This window comes from Primulina huaijiensis, chromosome 4, assembly GCF_012295235.1.
Source record: "Primulina huaijiensis isolate GDHJ02 chromosome 4, ASM1229523v2, whole genome shotgun sequence".
In the NCBI taxonomy this organism is placed as follows: domain Eukaryota; kingdom Viridiplantae; phylum Streptophyta; class Magnoliopsida; order Lamiales; family Gesneriaceae; genus Primulina; species Primulina huaijiensis.
The window spans coordinates 2,282,041-2,302,506 of NC_133309.1; the positions used below are offsets into that span (position 1 = coordinate 2,282,041).

Genomic DNA, 20,466 nt, shown 5'->3' on the forward strand with positions numbered 1-20,466 from the left:
TAACAATATTTTGTCATTTAATTGATTTATTTATTTTGGTTAAATGAAACTATTATTAATAAAAAGAATATAAAAAATATTTTAAAAATCATATATTATTTTATTTATCAAAATTTTAAACAATAAATAAACATTTTTCAAAAATTCAAATTTTTTTATAATTTATTAGATGAATAAATTATGATTAAAAATATAATTATTTTTTGGATATGGTAAAAATATTTATATTAAATTTCTATTAAGATAAATATTTTAAATTTATATTAAGGTACATAATAATAATAATAATAATAATAATAATAATAATAATAATAGTTTATAGACACTCTTTTAAAAGTTGACAAACATTTTATATTTTATTTAGTATGATAGAGAGTAGCAAATAAAAAATACATAAAAATAACACACAACTTAAAATCATAATCGAAATTAAATAGAATGATATAATCAATGCATATAATTAAATGTAGTTTATATTTTGAAAGAACATCAAATTTAAATTTGAATTTTAAAAAATAAATTGAAAATAATTCATATTTAATTACGTATTTATTTTCTATGCAGATAGATCGTATCAACGAACTAATCAGAGTTCAAGCGCCAAATATATTTTTGAATGATTTACCTTACTGGTGATGCTGAACATTGTACTCATTTTTTTATTTTTATTCTATTCGAAAATTGATTGTCTGAAAGTGATTCAAAAATCAGACTGAATTATTTATACAGTTTATAATAATAACTAAATATATCTTAGTAATACAAAGTCATATCCTAAATTAAATAAATTGATATAATAAATGTAAATTTTTAAAAGTAGTTTATGTTTTCAATGAAATTCAGTTTCATTTTGAATAAATAAAATAGAAAACATATAATTCATAAATTACATGTAAATTGATATAAAAATAAATTAAATTCAAATTTGAATGAATTGATATAATCAATATAAGCAATAATTGAAGTTTATGTTTTCAAATGTCTTCAATTCTCATTTGAATTTTAAAAAAAAATAAAATAAAATAAAGAAAAAACTAAATGTTTTCAATTATTTAATTCAGTACACCTATTTCAAGATTTATGATATATCTTTCTTTTTTTAGATTTCTTATTCTGGCCGGAACTTATTATTTAAGACAAAAACTCACCTTTTATATATCTCGAAATCGTTTTTTCCATATATTCATAGAAGTCGTTTTATGCTTCCTCTGTCTCATTTATATAAGTTTCTTTGATTTATTTAACAAAAATTAGGAATATCATTAGAACAACAAATTATACAAATAAAAATCATATTTTATCCTTGTTAATTTTATACATAATTTTTTAAATTTTAATATTTTTTTAAAAAATCGGTTAATTCGATTACTGAACAAAATAATCAATTTTAATTCGGCTCGACTAACCTCCAACAAGTTCAGTTAAATTAGTTTTCGGTTAATTCGGTTATGTTTTTTTTTTTTTTTCGAATTAACCGAATGCATACCAAAAAAAAGTATAAAATTTAAATTTTTGGCCCATTACGGCAGAAAAATGAAGTACAAAATGAGCCTTAAAAGTCACAAAGAGTTGTGACGTCTGTGTTTTGGATTAATTTTGTATTATTTTCTATTTATTATTTAGGTATTTGCTATTTTGTTTGCCAACAACCTTGATTGTCCTATTGTTATATGCTATCTTTGTGTTGGTTAATGTTAGAATGAGACACCAAAAAGGACCACATAGATTACACTTATTATATTGTTTATTTATATTCAGTTTTACTATAATTTAAATGGGAAAATTGTTTTGACTTTCTCTTCATTTATATTATCAAAATTGAGTTTTAATCATGTATCTTTTATTATTTTACGATTTTGATCGTTTATTTTGTAATGTTTGTTTTTTTACATGATGTGCTTGCATGACATCTAAACATGTGGAAAAATGAATAAAATTTCAATACACAAAAACTCCTATAAAACCGTTTTACATGTCAATTTCGTGAGACAAATCTCCTAATCCACCTAAACCACACAAAAATTATTATTTTTATGTCAATATAATTACTTTGAATCTATTATGGAACGAGTCAACCCATCTAACAGATATAGATATGTGGGATCGTTTCAAAGAAAACCTACTCATTCAAAGAAAATTTTATATATTATTACAAATCAAAGTTAGTTCATCTAAGGTCTCTGCTTGAATTTATTAGTTTGTCATTGATATGTGAAACCATATCTATCTATTAATACACATAAAACAGAAAAATGAATTATTTATGATACTTGTCCATTTTGTGATACGGATTTTCGACCTAACTCGAATTATGAAAAAAATTATTTTTTATATCAAAAATATTATTTTTCACTACAAATATGAATCGAGTCCACTTGTCACGAGTTTCATAATAGATCTTATTCTTAATTTTTTTTTTTTTGCGTAAACTAAATAGTAAACTATTCAAATTCAATATTTAAATTTATGATATCGAATTTTTTATATCTAAAGTCACATTATTTCTATAATTTTTAACTTTTAGTCATTGTTTTCAATTTAAAAAAAAAAAGTAAATAATATTTTAAAACATTAAAAATATATACTCCATTGACCGTAAATGTGGGATATGGCCAAAAGATGGCAGTTGAGATTAAAGCTCAATTGGCTCATGCATTTCTTCATTTCAGCCAATTTCAAATGTTTGTTGAGCAACTCGAACCATAAGGTTTATCTATTTATTAAGAGTAGGTCTTTTGTGAGATGATCTCACGAATTTTTATCTGTGAGACGGGTCAACCCTACCGATATTCACAATAAAAAGTAATACTTTTAGCATAAAAGTAATATTTTTTCATGGATGATCCAAATAAGATATCCGTCTCACAAAATACGACCCGTGTGACCGTCTCACACAAGTTTTTGTCATTTATTAATTATTATTCTAAAATATTATTAATTATTTTATATTATTATTATTATTATTTCCCCATATTTTGATCACTCAATTGAACCAAAGGTTTGATTTTGATATTACGAAAATGACAAAATTGTGAATCAAACTCAATTTCACGATATACTATATAATAGACTTCGAGTCGTCTTCGAGGTTGATCAAGTAGTCCACTAATTTTATTTTTAAATAAAAAAGTTTGACTCGAAAAAAATCATAAAAACACAAAGAATGTACATGAGATTCATTGTGACTATCTCAATATAGAACTCGTTCATTTGCCATCGTTTTAATTTGTATCATGAAGAATCAAGATTATAAACGCGAAGTTTAAGAATACATCATTTACTAATCTTACTTTCTCTAATTTCCGACAGAAATATACATATGAAATATTCAAATAAAATATCTTTACATTTCATTCTGCTTAGTGGTTTTGAGTAATTTGAAGTTGCATTATATCACGATATATAACTTTTGATAAAACGACAAACAAATTTTTATCCGAACTCCTTAATCATTATTACCAAAGTGAGTGCACCAACATTTAGTTTGAAACTAAACTCATGACTTTCCACGTGCTAATATTGTTATAAAAATTTTATAATAATGTAATAATTAATCTATGTTCAATTTAATTAGCCATAAATTAGCTAATATTATTATAATTTTTTATAATAATGTAATAATTAATCTATATTCAATTTATTTAGCCATAAAATATCAAATCAAGAAAACAAAATTTAATTTACCTTTTAAAAAAGATTGAGTGGCCTGCAATAAACCAAGGGTCGCTGACTTTTGATTTCTGGAAATTAAACAATCTTTTTTCTTGATATATTAAGTTTGACTTTTGAAAATAATGGATTTATATTTTGTTCCGATAAAAATTAAGAAAAAATTAACAAAACAAATATATAATCCATATTTATTGACTTTGCAAGTTTATGTCGACTTACGAAAAATAAAATTTTATATATTAACGGTCTCAAGTCTGTTACGAAGTCTGAGATTCATTACTCGTTTATAACAAACTCATCTCACTAACTGTTAAAATGGTTGAATAAATATGTTATTCATGTAATCCCCGGATCCCAACTTTTTCCCCTTTGTTTTCCGAGTAGATCTCTTGTGAGACGGTCTCATTAATCTTTATCTGTGAGACGGGTCAACCCTACCGATATTCACAATAAAATCAATATTTTTAGCATAAAAAGTAATATTTTTTCATGGATGACCCAAATAAGAGATCCGTCTCACAAAATACGACCTATGAGATCGTCTCACATAAGTTTTTGTCATGTTTTCCACACCATTTTGGTGTCTGAAAGCTGAATGGATCTCGATTTTTAATGAGATGCTACATTGTGTGGGTATTATTTGCGCCTTCTATAGATCCAATGGTTAACATTTAACCTCAATACATGGGGCCACACTTGACTCCACATAAAAATAAAATTTTAGGACAATGGTGACCATTGATTCACATGAAGATAGGATAGTCTGAACTAAGTTGAGGTGTCCATTCGGATGGGTTTGATGAGTTCGGGTCGGGTTGATGCATAATAGTTTTAAAAAGCTGTTCAACCTGAACCCGAACCCGACTAACCCGACTCAACTCAATTTTGATTTTCTTAAAATAATTATATAAAAATTAAATAATAATAATAATATTTTAATTCAAATACATAATAACAAAATCAAATGAACAATTGTTTAAAAAATTATATAAAATAAATATTAAATGATGAAAATTTATGATATAACTACATAATAAACTTTTTTCAGACATACAACATATAAAAATATAGACAATATTTATTAATTAATTATATTTATATATATATATATATGTATATTTAAAAAAATTAAAATTTTCAGTTCAACTCAGGTTGACCAGAATCTGATTACTTTTTAGGGTCAGATATCAGGTCCAACCTGGTCTAACCCGAAACCAAAAACCTACAACCTAAAACCTGATTTTTTCCAGGTCGAACATAGTCAGGTTGTCGAGTCGTGTTAGGTTTTGACACCCTAACTCAGTCATAGCAAGGAATTATGCTCGTACATTTCAGGTATGGCATTGTAATTACATCAATATTGAATCAATTTCTTCATTTTTTTATTTTCTTATGTTTATTTTTTTGTCCTGAATTATTTACTTTTAGAATGTTAATATCGTGCCCCGGGTCCTAAGCTTGCACTTGTGCAACCGTACAATGGATTCCTATAGAAATTAATGCATATTCGTCTTCGTTTTACAAAAATGGTTATGTGAAGACCACGAAAATCAGATCTGGCTTGGACTAAAATTTCGAAAATCAAACCTGGTGCCCAAGGCTTTTCTAGTATATGCTGATAGTCACATAATAAGGAAAATCCAAACCCTCGAGTATATGCTGAGATCATGTGCCCTAGATTTTAGTGACAATTGGATTGAACACCTGCCTTTAATTGAGTTCGGTTATAACACAAGCGAGCTTATCAAATTACATGTTAAGTTCGGTGATTAGGACAATTTATTATAATAAAAAGGCATATATTTCTAATGTAGAGAATATGTTAAAATCACATACAAAATAAAATCTAAAATAAGTGAGTGTGTTTGGCAGAATTGATTATATGAAAGTGTATAAACGAACACACAGATTTATTTCTGTAAGTTTGAAAACAAAATCTCTCTACGTCTCAATTCCTTCGTTTCAAAAAAATTCCAATATAAGACTTCGATTTCTAAAAGTTTGTTGTACAAACTCATCTTAGTTGATGTCACACTCTCAACTAAGACTTGTAGCATAATCAGTAGTTGATAACTGATTATGTGATATCGAAATTGAAGTCGGTCATGCTTTGATAATGGTGATAATCTTTCTTGATAAAAACTTGTGCGAGACGGTCTCACGGGTCATATTTTGTGAGACGGATCTCTTATTTGGGTCATCCATGAAAAAGTATTAATTTTTATGCTAAGATTATTACTTTTTATTGTAAATATCGGTAGGATTGACCCGTCTCACAGATAAAGATTCGTGAAACCGTCTCACAAGAGACCTACTCATCTTTCTTTGTGTTCTCAATCACCCCATTGTCTAAAAAAAGCTTATTGTAATTCGTCCTTGATTATAGTCAAATTAATTGTTTGTTTACATTTGTTCCAACAGTTATATGTTTAATGATGATTAATCAGATCTAGATAGATTGGTGTTGGCTTGGAAGTTGGAACCGATTTAAGTCCAATTTTTATGATCATATGAACATCAAATTGTCTTTTAAATTTTAAAGGACCATTCCAAGAGAAACATTTAATTTTCTAATCTATTGTAGAATTTAATTATAAAATGGTTTTGACAACATCAATCCAATCATTTTTTCCGCAGAATAATCGTGTTGCATGCGTTCTTTACCTAATAATTATTTTAACAGCTATGCAAAAACTAGAAAAAAAAGTTAATTAATAATATATATAGTTAATTAATTAATTAATTATATATATATCATTAATTATATATATATATATATGTATATGTCATTTTTATTTTTCAAAGAAAACCAGAGCATGATAAATGCAAAATGTCAAATGATTTTTTTTTTAAAAAATATTCCTTTTGGAGTATCAGATAATTTAAAAATAATATTCTACTCGGCTACTCATATCATTATTATTTTTCATATGTAAAAATTATTATATTTCATTTCAACGCAATAAAATTTAATTAATTAAAAAAATATCAATATTTATAAATATTCCTTATTTATTAGAGCATCCACAATGGGTGGGTGTTATAACATCCACCAACTCATCAAAAATCCTGGGGTCTACTGTCACATACTCATTATAACAACATATCTCTTTTACCCACATTCTTTTTAACATTCAAACTCATTATTTATGGGTCTCACGGTCCACTCAATCATCTTAAATTTTTTTCATATTAAATAAATATGTTTTACATTATTTAAATCATTATTCTAATTTTTAAAACCATCTTGTTTTTAATAAAATAATTTTATTAATTTTAAAATATAATATCAATTTTTTTAAAAATATATTTATTAAATAAAGTAGGTGTTCGAAAAAAATAATTATGAAATTGAAATGAAACAATAACTTAGAAATAAACCACACTTTGATGAAATTAAAACTAACATATGAAATAATAATTCACGGGTTGTTGTTGTATTGACCTCAGATATGCTCTACTAAGTCTGCACGAAGTTGGTGATGAACTTGAGTGTCACGTAGCTCAGAATTTGTCCGAAGATAATCCTGAAATCCTCGGTTTGAGCCATGGATAGGTTGTGTGGGTTCGTCACCTTCATCATTGTACCAATTTGTCACGTGACCTCTCTCATCCTCAACGATCATGTTATGCAAAATGATGCATGCTAACATGATTTGTTTTAACTTTTTCCTATACCAATAACGAGCTGGACCTCTGACAATCGCCCATCGAGATTGACGCACCCCAAATGCCCGTTCGACATCTTTTCTTGCGGACTCCTGTCTTTCCTTAAACAACTTCCTCTTGGGATCCTCCGGCCAAGGAAAAGCCTTAACGAAAGTAGCCCACTCAGGATATATTCCATCTGTTAGATAATAACCTTTCGTATATGCAGTTCCGTTCACCGTGAAATTAATCTCTGGCGCATTTCCTTGCAAGACATTGTTGAATATGAGATATTCATATAACACGTTAATATCGTTACGTGAACCGGAGACCCGAAAGAATGCATGCCATATCCACAAGTCATGAGACGCGACCGCTTCAAGTACGATTGTTGGTGACCCATGTCCCCTTGTAAATTGACCTTTCCAAGCAACTGGACAATTTCTCCATTTCCAGTGCATACAATCAACGCTACCCAACATGCCAGGGAAGCCGTGGCTCTCGTCATGCATTTGAAGAAGACGCTGAACATCATCATCATTTGGTCTTCTCAAGTACCTATCACCAAATATTTCAACCACGTATTCGCAGAAATTGAAAAGACACTTGATGACAGTTGATTCACCCATACGTAGGTACTCGTCAACGGGACTCCGTAAGCAAGTTGACGAATCACAGTTGTGCATTTTTGTAGTGGTGAGAACCCTTTTCTTCGCACAGCATCGTCTCTCTGTTGAAAAAACGTTGAATGATTCTCTAATGCATTCACTATGCTGAGGAATAACTCTCTTCGCATTCGAAATCGTATTCGAAATATTTCATCGTGATACACTGGGTTTGTAGAGAAATAATCATTGACGAGACTCTCATTCCCGGCCTCACGATTTCTTTGGATGAACCTTCTTCTTCTGCGTGTTTCCCTCCTCTGATATGATTCCATAAGTTGTTGGTGTTGTTGAAATACCAATGACATCATTTCTTCAACCAGATCATAAGCTTGCGCATCGATTTCGACATAGATTTCGTCTTCGCTTGTCGAGCTAGAATTTGAGCCAGAGCTGCCTATAGAATGAGACATTTTTGGAGGAATGAAAATATGTGTACACATTAGTGGGTATTTATAGAAAATAATTGAAACTAGCCGTTACATGACCGTTACAAAATTTTTTTAATTTAATCCGAATTTAATTAAAAATTTAAAATAAAAGATAAAAAATAAAAAATAAAAATAAAATATATACAAAAACCCATCTTACTGTTGAAGGGAAAGTCAAAATTTAAAAATTTAAAAGCAAAATTAAAATAATTCAAAACATGTGGGGCTCACGTGTCAGCGACGGTTTGTTGAAAACTGTCGCAAATTAGCGACGGTATTTAAGAAACTGTCGCTAATGGTCGAATTTTTTTTAAAACTAAACTGACAGAGGAACGCCCCTCACTCTCTCACCTGTGGAGGGGTGTTAACACCCCATTGTGGGTGCCCTTATGATAATATCTATACATTGAATAAAAAAAATTTGATTCAACAAAAAAAAAAACATTCCAAATGATTTTTATATATGCAAATTTATTCGACTACTCAGTTTAAATAAAAAAATAACTTCATCGGTTGCTAACTCAACCGTGAAAATATTTTTTTGCAGAATCTAAACCCGATCCTAAAATATTTCAATGTTCTAATAAAGGTTTCATAGATGACACTTAGAGTTAAATCTCATTTAGTTTTTATCACATTAAGATATAAACTTATAACTCTTACATTATTCTCCAAATGTTTTACTGTTATTCTATATATGTAGAGAGAATGATGAAACGATATTAAATATACTTTTAAATTTATATAAATAACATTAAATTTTTTTAATGTTGGAACGAAGAAAATGAATTTTTCGATCCATTATTTTGTGAAATTTCGAGTTTTACGTCATTAAATTTTAAAGTTTAGTCTTGATAGGCTAACTTTTAATAATGTAAAACTACTTCATTTTCATTAATGCATCATTTATCAAATTTTTGTTAAATTATTTTCTGAAACAAGATTTAAATTTTTGGCAAAAACTTGTATGAGACAGTCTCATGTCTCGTATTTTGTGAGACGAATCTCTTATTTGGGTCATCCATTAAAAAATATTACTTTTTATTATGAATATCGGTAAAGTTGACCCATCTCACAGATAAAGATTCGTAAGACCGTCTCACAAAAGACCTCGTCTAATTTTTTTTACTTGGCTGTGAATTTCCTACAGTGATCACAATTATATTTAGTTGTGAACTATACGAGTGTATGTCTGTAATATGTTTTTGTATATATGCATGTATCATGGTACCGTAGTACGAACTTGGTTGACTTTTCACCTCAATAATTCAAAATATTCCTTGTAAGAATATTTTTCCAATATTTCTCTGAAAGTTCATATGATTGGTCGAGATTAGATTATAATTTTAAAAAGATAATAAAGTTATAAAAATTGGTCATACAAGTTATTTTGTGATCTATAATTTTGGTCCTTTAATTAGTCTAAACAATTGGTCTTTGTGAAGTAAATTGATTTTGATAAATTTAGTTTAATTTGATTTTCGTGGGAATCTAAATTTCATTTATATTCGGCTCTAGTCTCTATAAGATTTTTGTCTTGTATGTTGTCGAATTTCAATGTTTAAATTTTTCAGTAACTTGGGTCATTTTTCCAACGTAATATCGACATGGTGTTGACTTGACACCGACATGTTGTTCACGTGGCGCGTGNATAGTAGGTCTCTTTTGAGACGATTTCAAGAATCTATATCCGTGAGATGGATCGACCCGGTCTATATTCGTTTTGAAAAATAATACTTTTGACATAAAAAAGATATACTTTTTAATAGGTCGGGTCTGGTCAGATATATGTATCACAAATTTGAGCAGTGAGACGGTCTTATGAAAAACAGTGGTTATTTTAATAATATTTTACGATATATCTAACGGTGGTATTTGTATACCATACAAGCTGCATAAATAAAGTCATTGAATATGCATAGGTACCATGAGTTTGTCTCTCAATGTAAGATCATGAAGTCCATTAGGAAACATACTATATATTTTAAACTGGTTCTTAGTCGAATCAGCAGTCTAAAATAAAGAGAAAAGTCGCTCGAACTTGAGACTGACATTTCTGATTTAAATGTCATGTTTAATTGGTAAGGACATAGAGATGTCAATTCATACAAATAAATCAAAGTACTGAACAAATTTCTTTCGAACTTTCCAAGTGGTTATCGCTTATAGAGTAGAATCATATGCGTTTATGATTGTACACCATTAATTCTTTGATCAACATGGAGGCTCTACGTACTAGTATGTACTTTGATCTATTTACCGTATCCATTAAGGGTCATAAGTAGGAGTTAATGTATTGAAGTTGGGGATTCACTGCTCACCTACATGTGAAAATATCATATATGATATGATGAGTTAATATTGCAAGAAATCTATAGCCAGAGTAATACATATGTATTTTGGAAAGACGTTTCCTCAATTGCACATATCATGTCATTATTATCACTCAAAGATAAATCAGATCGTTATCGAATTCGTTTGCAACTCTCGATATATAATTGTTTGGATATTCGATAAGGATATATAAGTTGAAGAGACTGTACTGTATAAATCCTCATATATACCAAATGAGAATTTTAAATAATGAAAATAAAAAATCCTGATAAAGTTAGAATTCTAGAAAAATTGATAAATTATATTTTTATATATGTCATCAAAAATTGATAAAAAAAAAAACATAACAACAAAATATATACAATATACATATCAAGAAAATCAAGTTAAAATTTTTTCTCACCCCACATTGGAAGATAAAAATCGTTCACTACCCATCAAGGAAGCTCACGGCCGAGTTCCTCCACTCCACCACCGTGCACAGTTGCCGAGCCACTGCGAAACCTCCCCACCGTCGTCAGATTTTTGAAATTCTGGTGATCAAATTTCGACGCAAATTTCGTTTAGATTTTTAGTGCGATCTATACAAAGAATCCAGTTTCTGATCATAGACTTGATTAGACGATTGAAGAAGGAACAATAAATGTTCATAGGGATTTATAAGAAAGGTTATCTCAATTTAAAATCTGTAATAATGAGAACTGACGTTATATACGCGAAGGTAAAGTGTTCAAAAAAAACCATATGAATGAATTAAATCATACGACGCTCGAGGAACGTTTTGAACGTCAAAATAAAAATTTTAAATTTCTGCTCAACTTTAGATGCGAGAAAGCGATACACCACCATAATGTACATTAAAAAAAATACAACGCACATTCCAAACTCCATTCCTTAGAAGTTGAACTTGGGTATAATCACATGGCATAAGATTATAAAAAATGGGATCAACTTGTAAAGTCTTCCCTTAATTCTCATTTGGAACATTCTTTTTTTTTCCCTCTTAATTAATTAACTACCTAACTAACTCGTCGCGAAAATTGCGGAACAATTAAGGGAGCAACTTCTCCCAAATCTTCATCCCTTTTCAGTCAATCATCGAAAAATCATTTACCCTTTTTAGAACACTTAATTAATTGGATAAATTTTCTCAATAATCCGTTTCCCAAAATTGAAATTTACTCGAGAAAAAAAATTGAACTTAGAAAATGATTCCATAATATTGTTCAAGAAACTAATCATACCAATGATTGCGCCATTTTGGGTCATCTTCTTTGTTGTCATATTGGGCAAAAATAATTAGTCTCTTATAATAATATGATGAGTAGGTCTCTTGTGAGACGATCTTACGAATCTTTATCTGTGAGACATGTCAACCCTATCGATATTCACAATAAAAAATAATATTCTTAACATAAAAAGTAATACTTTTTCATGGATGATCCAAATAAGATATCTGTCTCACAAAATACGACCTATGAGACCGTCTCACACAAGTTTTTGTCAAATATAATTGTACTCCTCAAAAATGAGAATATAATGGAGATTATGCAAATAATGTCAAATATTTAGCACATGCAAAAGTCACATCAACGGAGATTTATATGTATATTTTTTGCCAAATTTTCTATAACAAGAAACTGAAATTTATTTATTTATCTTTCGTAGTTGCAATCAATCTCTTTAAAATATATGCAATCGACTAATTTATTAATGCAAATTTGATCCTTCCAAATATAGATCCCATGTGGGGTTGAAGCCATTGGAGAAAAGAGTATGAAAATTGATAAAATATTGGCTTAAATTCAGTATTCTCTGAGATAATATTTCAATTTTAAAAAGTTGGGTTTTTTTTATTTAAAAAAAATCAACTCTTGAGTTCTCTCACCTATAAAAAGGCACAAGATTGTGTGAATTTTCAATAACCAATTAACCATCACATAGCTTCATCTTTCTTGCCATTTTCCTACAAGTAAACAGAAGGGGAAAAAGGTGGAAAAAATGGCGAAAAGTGTCATTCTAGCATTAGCGATTATGGTTCAATTGGGTTGTTTAACGGCGCCTACAAATGCTATAAAAGCTTCCGGATGGACTAAAGCTCATGCGACTTTCTATGGTGGCAGTGATGCCTCAGGAACAATGGGTATACATTTCTTCGATTTTTTCGTTCCATTTTATGTTACATGCACGTAAAGGATTATACATATAATCTTTGGAAAATTTGAATCGAACTCGAATTCGAACTAAAAATTTCGTAATATTATATAATTTGTGTCATATGTACATAGGGGGTGCTTGTGGATATGGCAACTTGTATTCCGATGGCTATGGGACTAACACTGCAGCATTGAGCACCGCGCTGTTCAACGACGGGGAATCTTGCGGTCAATGCTTCCGACTCGTCTGCGACGTAAAAAGTGAGCCCCGATGGTGCATCAAGGGGGCGTCCGTGACCATCACGGCCACTAACTTCTGCCCTCCGAATAACAATCTTCCCAGTGACAACGGGGGTTGGTGCAACCCGCCCCGCCAGCACTTCGACATGGCTCAGCCGGCTTTCGAGAAGATCGGCATCTACAAGCGTGGAATCGTGCCTATTCTCTACCAACGGTTTGCCCCTTTTTTTATAAAAAAAAAAAATCAAACTTTTATATACTTTTTTTTTTCAAAAAAAAAAATTATTAATTAGGTTCTTCCGTCTCCAAAATTATATAATATGGTTTTTGTTAAAATCCTTGAATCTGACTTAAAATGCCATTTGGATCCGTTCCCTTTGAAAGAAACTATTTTCTAAATAAAATGAAAGTTTTTCTAATGGTTAATTTTTTAATGTCAAATACATAATAGTGCCAAGAAGTCAAACTAAAAGAAATTAATATGTGAGTGAAGGCATTGTAACATAGCCTATGATTTTAACTTAATTAAATTTTTTATTGAGTTTAATATTGGCTCTACGAAAGACGCAAGAAACTCGAGCTCGAATCAAGTTTTGACTGAGTGGTTGATCTTATTAAGATATATACTTAATTTGAATGCAGGGTCCCATGCATAAAGAGAGGTGGAGTTAGATTCACCATCAATGGAAGAGATTACTTTGAACTTGTGCTACTCACCAATATTGCCAATGCTGGATCCATTAAATCTATGCAAATAATGGGATCAAAATCAAAGACTTGGATGTCTATGTCAAGAAATTGGGGGGCTAATTGGCAATCTAATGCATATCTCAATGGACAAACCCTATCTTTTAGGGTTACAACAACTGATGGCTCGGTCAGGACTTTCTTGAACATCGCCCCCTCGAACTGGGCCTTCGGACAGACTTTTTCGAGCTCTATCAACTTCTAGCTAGGACGGGTTCCGAGGCTTTCGTGTCCAAGGTTGTCTTGGGTTTTTATAGCTAACAGGCCGTGGTGTGCTTTGCTGTTTTTTAAATCGTGAAAGCTGCCCGCTAGACCTTCCACTCGAATCTCAAAATAATAGCATACATAATAAGATGTGTGCTTTCTATTATTGTGTTTCCTTACCATTATATTGTTTTATTTTATTTTATTTCATCGTAAAAATAGAGACTTTCACACTAAATTTTAATAAGAGACAACCACTAGCTTTTGGCTGATCAAGCTGCATGTTGTCTCAAATATTGAGATGTCTCGGGTTTGCAATAAAAAAAACATGTTCCATGTGTGAGTTCATATTTTGATTTTTTTCATTTATTTGAGTTTGTAATTTGTCAAATCTCTCAAAAAACTATTCAGAGATTGTCTCACATATCAATTTTGTGAGACGAATCTCCGATCCGACTAAACTCATGAAAAATATTATTTTTTACGTCAAAAATATTAATTTTCATAATAATTATTGATTGAGTCAACTCGTCTCACAGATATCTACTCAAATCATAATGTGTTCAGATCAAACTGATGTAACAAAGTTGAATAGACTGGATATTTTTAAATTGATACATACATCTTGTAATTTGGCCACTTTGCTCACTAACGAATTATACATGATATAGCATCAAATTAAATAACCGAGCTAAAACTAATTATTTCAATTTGAATGAGATAAATTACGAAATCTTTTCATATTCAAGATAAAAATTTCATATAAGCCTAAATTTTAGGGTACTTTATATAAAATATTTTTTTTAAACCTTAATAAAAATTTCAATTAAACCATTCATATGTTATAGTTTTTCTTCAAAGTTTATTTCACACGAGTCCATTAAACCCATTGATGTTCAATGAAAATTGATATTATTTATCAACGCAACCAATTCCTTCAAATTTATTCAAGCAACCAATCAAGCAGGCTGCGTGTCACGCACGGCCTATAGAAATCAATAAGTTTGCTCCTATATATTTATTTATCTTTTTTAAATTTTAGTTTTCTATATTAATCTAGAATAAATATCATTAAGGTTAATAAAATAATTTGAAATATAATATAATATAAGGCAAAAACTTGTGTGAGACGGTCTCACGTGTCGTATTTTGTGAGACGAATATCTTATTTGAGTCATCCATGAAAAAAATATTATTTTTTATGCTAAGAATATTACTTTTTATTGTAAATATATGTAGGTTTGACCCGTCTCACAGATAAAAATTCGTGAGACCGTCTCACAAGAAACCTACTCATAATATAAACCTAACAATCACCCACATATTTCAAAGAAATCTGATATGAATTATAGGAACTCCTGTGACAAGACAAGATATAAAATGCACAAGTGATGATGCCTTTAGGGCTATGAACCAACACACTGGGAGAACAAGTGTTGATTCACAAAAGTTCAGTGAAATTAGATTTCTATGAACCTGACTTCCTGATGTGAATAAAGTGACTTATCCCCCCACATTTCATTCTCTATACGAAGTTGTCCTATGCGGTTGGGCTCATTTTGGCCTTGTGACGTATGATTTTCATAAAAGCTCTAGAGAACCTGCCTAAGTTCCCATAAGAGGCAGTCACACCTCTTCACTCACATAGGTGACACATCCATCAAGTGTACACTACAGTTAAACACACCACCCGAAGCCGGGCTGTGGACTCACTTAGATCAAAGGCTCAACCTCAATCACTGTAGTTATGTATTGTTCTACACCATATGGATGAACCAGTTATAAATTGAACAATGCCTCCACCAGTTGACAAGTAACTTTTATTACATATATATATAAACCCACTTTGATGGGTCTGCCACTTCCATAGGTTGGATTCTTTTCACTCTCAACTCCTGATATATTCATTAGTCTCATCCCCCTCGATGTTATCATCCACGAGTCTTTTGCTTAGTGTTTTGTTAAGTGGATTCGCAAGATTTCTTTCTGACCTCACAAAATCAAGGGATATAACCCCAGTATTTAGCAGCTACTTCGATCACAATATTATGTGGCAATCTGATGTGTCTACTCTGGCTATGGCAGTCTGGCAATCACGGTGCATAGACACATGTGACACATCAAAGAAATATCTGCCAATAAATTATGAAGTCATTCAGCTTCTTTCCTTGCCTTTTCCAATGCTATGAATTCAGATTCCATGGTAGATCGTGCAGTGCAAGTTTGCTTAGATGATTTCCAAGATATTTGCACCTCCTCCAAGAGTAAATACGTACATAACCGCTTGTCAATTTAGTTTCATCACTAGCTGAAATCCAATTAGCATCAGAATATCCTTCCGAAACAGCAAAATAACCACAAAAATATAAACCAACATCAATAATGACACTTAAATATCTTAGAACTATACGAAGTTCAGTCCAATGATCCTTATTAGGATTGTGACTGCATCTTCTCAATCTATTCACAACATATGTAATGTCCGGTCTTGTGCAATTTATAATACAAATGAGACTACAAATTATTTGAGCATATTTATTTTGAGATACACTATCACCCAAGTTCCTAATTTTTAGATGTACACTAGAATCATAAGTGTCACAACTGATATTGAATCAAATAAATTAAGTTTTTTGAGTAAATTTTCAATAACATGCTCTTGTTAAATGCATAAACATCACACTCTTGCTCAGTTTCAAACCTAGAATAACACTAGCCTCTCCAAGGTATTTCATATCAATCTGAGAGCATAAGAATTTTTTAGTTTCAATAATAATATGCAAATCTGTTCCAAATAAAAGCATGTCATCAACTCATAAGAATATTATTATGACACCAATTGTGATACCCTTGTCCCACATCTTAAAAATTGAAGATTTAAAATGAGTTTATAATTGCTTACAATGGATTTCTATAGCAACTTGGGTTAATCATTTTCGTAAAGCGAGGACGAATACGAAGTAGTTGCTATAGGGGTCCATTGTGCAGTCACGCAGGCGCGGGCCCGAGCTCGGGGCGTGACACCAATCATGTCATTATTGAAGTTAGAGTAAAAGCATATTAGGAAACCACTGTTTAGATGCTTGTTTAAGACCATACAATGATTTAACAAGTTTACACACTTTATGCTCATTATCAGCCACAATGAAACCTTCAGGTTGAAGCATTTATATTTCTTCATCTAAGTCGCCATTTAAAAGTGCAGTTTTTACTTTCATTTGATGAATGTGTAATTTATAAATTGATGCTAATGCAATAAGAACTCGAATAACAGTAATTCTAACAACTGGAGCATAAATGTCAAAATAATCAAGATCTTTATTTTGTTTAAATACCTCAGCTACAAGTCTAGCTTTAAACTTCTCTATTGTGTCATTTGGTTTTAATTTTTTTCTTGAAAATCCATTTACAACCTATAGGTTTAGCACCAAGGGGAAGATATACTAGTTTTCATGTATTATTAGACATAATTGATTCTATCTCATTATCTACAGCTTCTTTCCAGATTTGTTCATCATGGGAACGACATGACCTCAACGTAAGTTTTTTTTATCATTATCTAATAAAAACATGTAAAAAGCATCTCCAAAGTTCTTTTCTTTTCTAGGCCTCTTACTCCTTCTATGTTCAGTTTCTAAATCTTCTGCTTGTTTAATCTCAATAGTGTATTCAGAAGGAGGTCTGACTATTTTAGATTTTAAACGGAAAATATTCTCAAAGAACTCCACATTTTTAGATTCAATAATAGTATTAACATCCATGAAATCACTTCTAATGATAAGAAAACGATAAGCAACAACACTATTACAAGAAAAACCAACAAAGATGCAATAACAAGTTTTTGAACCAATTTTTCGTATTTTTGGTTATGGTAACAAAACCTTAGCTAGACATCCCTACAATCTGACATATATGAGATTAGGGATATGATTTATGAGTAGTGATACCCCCATAAGAGCTTGGGTCATGGATGACCCGTGATATTAAATGGATACCCAAATCAGGGTAAGTCTGCAGGAAAGATTCATCAGAAGCCGAGCAAGTGTGTGCCCAGGACATTTTCTCCCCAGGTAATCATATATAAGCCTGGGCTCTCATTCAAGTTCCCGGTCATTGACTCACTACCCGGATTGCCTCGGGAACGGTACCACAATCGAGAGAGTAGGAAGGTGAGATCTTATCTTGATAAGCGTTCCTGACAGAATTTTACTGATGTGACTTGATGGAAAAGGTAGGTCGGCGTGACAGGAAGTCAACATCAAATGCTATAATTAGTAGGTATACACAAAAAACGAGGTAATCATCGACTTTCTTTCTATAAATAGCAAGTCGATTTTACATTAAAGAGAGGAACATATGTTAACACACACATATTGAAACCAATAGCATTTATTTCTCTTCCAAGCTACGCTGGTTATTTTCATCATCTTCACCTGCTGACTTAAGCATCGGAGTGGTCACGCCGGACACCCCTCCGACGCCCATTCACGAGTTCATCTTCTTGTTTGCAGGTTGTGTGTGAATCAATATCCTTTGCTCAGTTTCCTAAAATACAAATCATCTTCATCATCCGGTGGATTGCCCCGACCCAGTTCACCCGATTCACCCGGATAACATCAAGTAGTTAGACCTAAGAACACCTTTGCTATTTCAAGCACAAGTTTAAAGTTTTCACAAGAGAATGTTTCGATGCGAGAGACGTCTGTGGCAGAAACAATGGCTGGATTTGACTCCATATCATAACCAAACAAAATACTCTTTAGATTGTTGGAAATCTGATAAGGATGATACTAGAATCGAATCGTCAAAGCAAGAAGTCCACCAAACAATATTATATCGAGACATGCCAAAACACTAAACTAAAGAGTATTTTCATCTCCTCGAAGATAATACCTTGATGCAATATTACCAATGGTCAAACACTTCCCAAAATACAACGATCTTGTCTTGTTCACGAATTCTACAGTTCGGAACAAGGCTTCTCTGAACAATCTCGTATTATGTCACAATAACGTACAGTAGAATATGAACTACTAGAATTAAGAATTGAGAGTTTGGCTTGAATATTTGAATAAAATATATGCACTAAGTTTTATATACACTCATGAATTGCTACAGCATTAAGAGAAAATTATGACCATCATTTAAAAGAATTTTTTTACCACCATTTAAAGGAATTAAAATATAAATGGTAAAAACATCTTATTTAGAAAATGAATTGCCATCAGTTTTAAATCAAGAAAATTAAACTAGAACAAAATATCATTAAGATTAATGATGATAATTTGAAAATTTTATTCTTTGAAATATAAAATTAAATATATCTAATAACGTCAGTACTCCCAAGGGCGTACCTACATCTATGACAAGAGTAAGGCTCTTTTGCCTGACAGATATTTTCTAGAAGTTCATTAATATATATGTTTTTTGAATAGGTCTCTTGTGATACGGTTTTACGAATCTTTGTATGTGAGACGGGTCAACACTACCGATATTCACAATAAAAAGTAATACTCTTAGCATAAAAAGTAATGTTTTTTTATGGATGACCCAAATAAGAGACCCGTCTGACAAAATACGACCCGTGAAACCATCTCACACAAGTTTTTGTCATGTTTTTATAAGCTGATTTAAAGGTTGTACCATGTTAATGTGAAATAAATATATATATATATATATATATATATATGGAAGTACACATTCTTATTTTTCTAATTAATAATAAAAATATATATATTGCTCAATACATAAAAAAATATTGAGTAATATATCATGTCATTTTGAATAAATAAAATCAGCTCTAGGTTGAATAAATATATGTTATTTTTTTTAAAAAAAATATATACTTTTTTTATCATATAATATTTCAAAGTAAAATAATATATATTATGAAATTTTGGCTCAAAATTTAATGATTTTTTTTTATAAATATAAATTCTTAAAAAAGTATTTGTATTTTAAATCGATTGAGATAATCAGATTTTATGTATTATATATCTCCCATAATTTTGTATATCAAGTGAAGGGATTGTTGCAAAATCAAGAAAACAAGATAAGTATTAAGAGATTTTTACTCAAGAGAAAACTCCATATATAATAAGCCGCATTCTTTTACGTTTATATTTTTACTTCAAAAAAATTATGCTCACCGGATTTAAAATCTCTTTTTACGTTTCTGATCAGTACTCCGATTAAAAAAGAGAAAATTGTTAAAAATTGAGAAAAATAAGATTAAAATTTAGTTTCCACAATATAAAATATCAAAATTATAGAAAAAAACAAACAAACACGAATGACGAAATTTACGTTTTGTCGTAAAATGGATTTGACTTCAATCCAATAATTTTAACCACCGAATAATCGCGTTGC

General features: G+C 30.4%; 1 protein-coding gene and 1 pseudogene across 1 annotated transcript; one reads left to right on the forward strand and one right to left on the reverse strand.

Annotated features, from left to right (window-relative positions):
* Positions 1-7,118: 7,118 nt before the first annotated feature.
* LOC140975870 (protein ANTAGONIST OF LIKE HETEROCHROMATIN PROTEIN 1-like) lies at positions 7,119-8,398 on the reverse strand (annotated as a pseudogene).
* Positions 8,399-12,681: 4,283 nt separating this feature from the next.
* LOC140975192 (expansin-A11-like) lies at positions 12,682-14,466 on the forward strand. The gene is made up of 3 exons (XM_073438767.1): positions 12,682-12,893; positions 13,039-13,360; positions 13,789-14,466. The coding sequence occupies exons 1-3, from the start codon at positions 12,752-12,754 to the stop codon at positions 14,096-14,098; spliced, it is 774 nt and encodes a 257-aa protein (XP_073294868.1). The 5' UTR covers positions 12,682-12,751; the 3' UTR covers positions 14,099-14,466.
* Positions 14,467-20,466: the final 6,000 nt, after the last annotated feature.

Bases quoted from the DNA above. Each gene is read 5' to 3' on its own strand.
- LOC140975192 (XM_073438767.1), top strand. From the start codon at position 12,752: ATGGCGAAAAGTGTCATTCTAGCATTAGCGATTATGGTTCAATTGGGT. The intron at 12,894-13,038 runs GTATACATTTCT...ATATGTACATAG, and splicing joins TGATGCCTCAGGAACAATGG to GGGGTGCTTGTGGATATGGC. The intron at 13,361-13,788 runs GTTTGCCCCTTT...ATTTGAATGCAG, and splicing joins GTGCCTATTCTCTACCAACG to GGTCCCATGCATAAAGAGAG.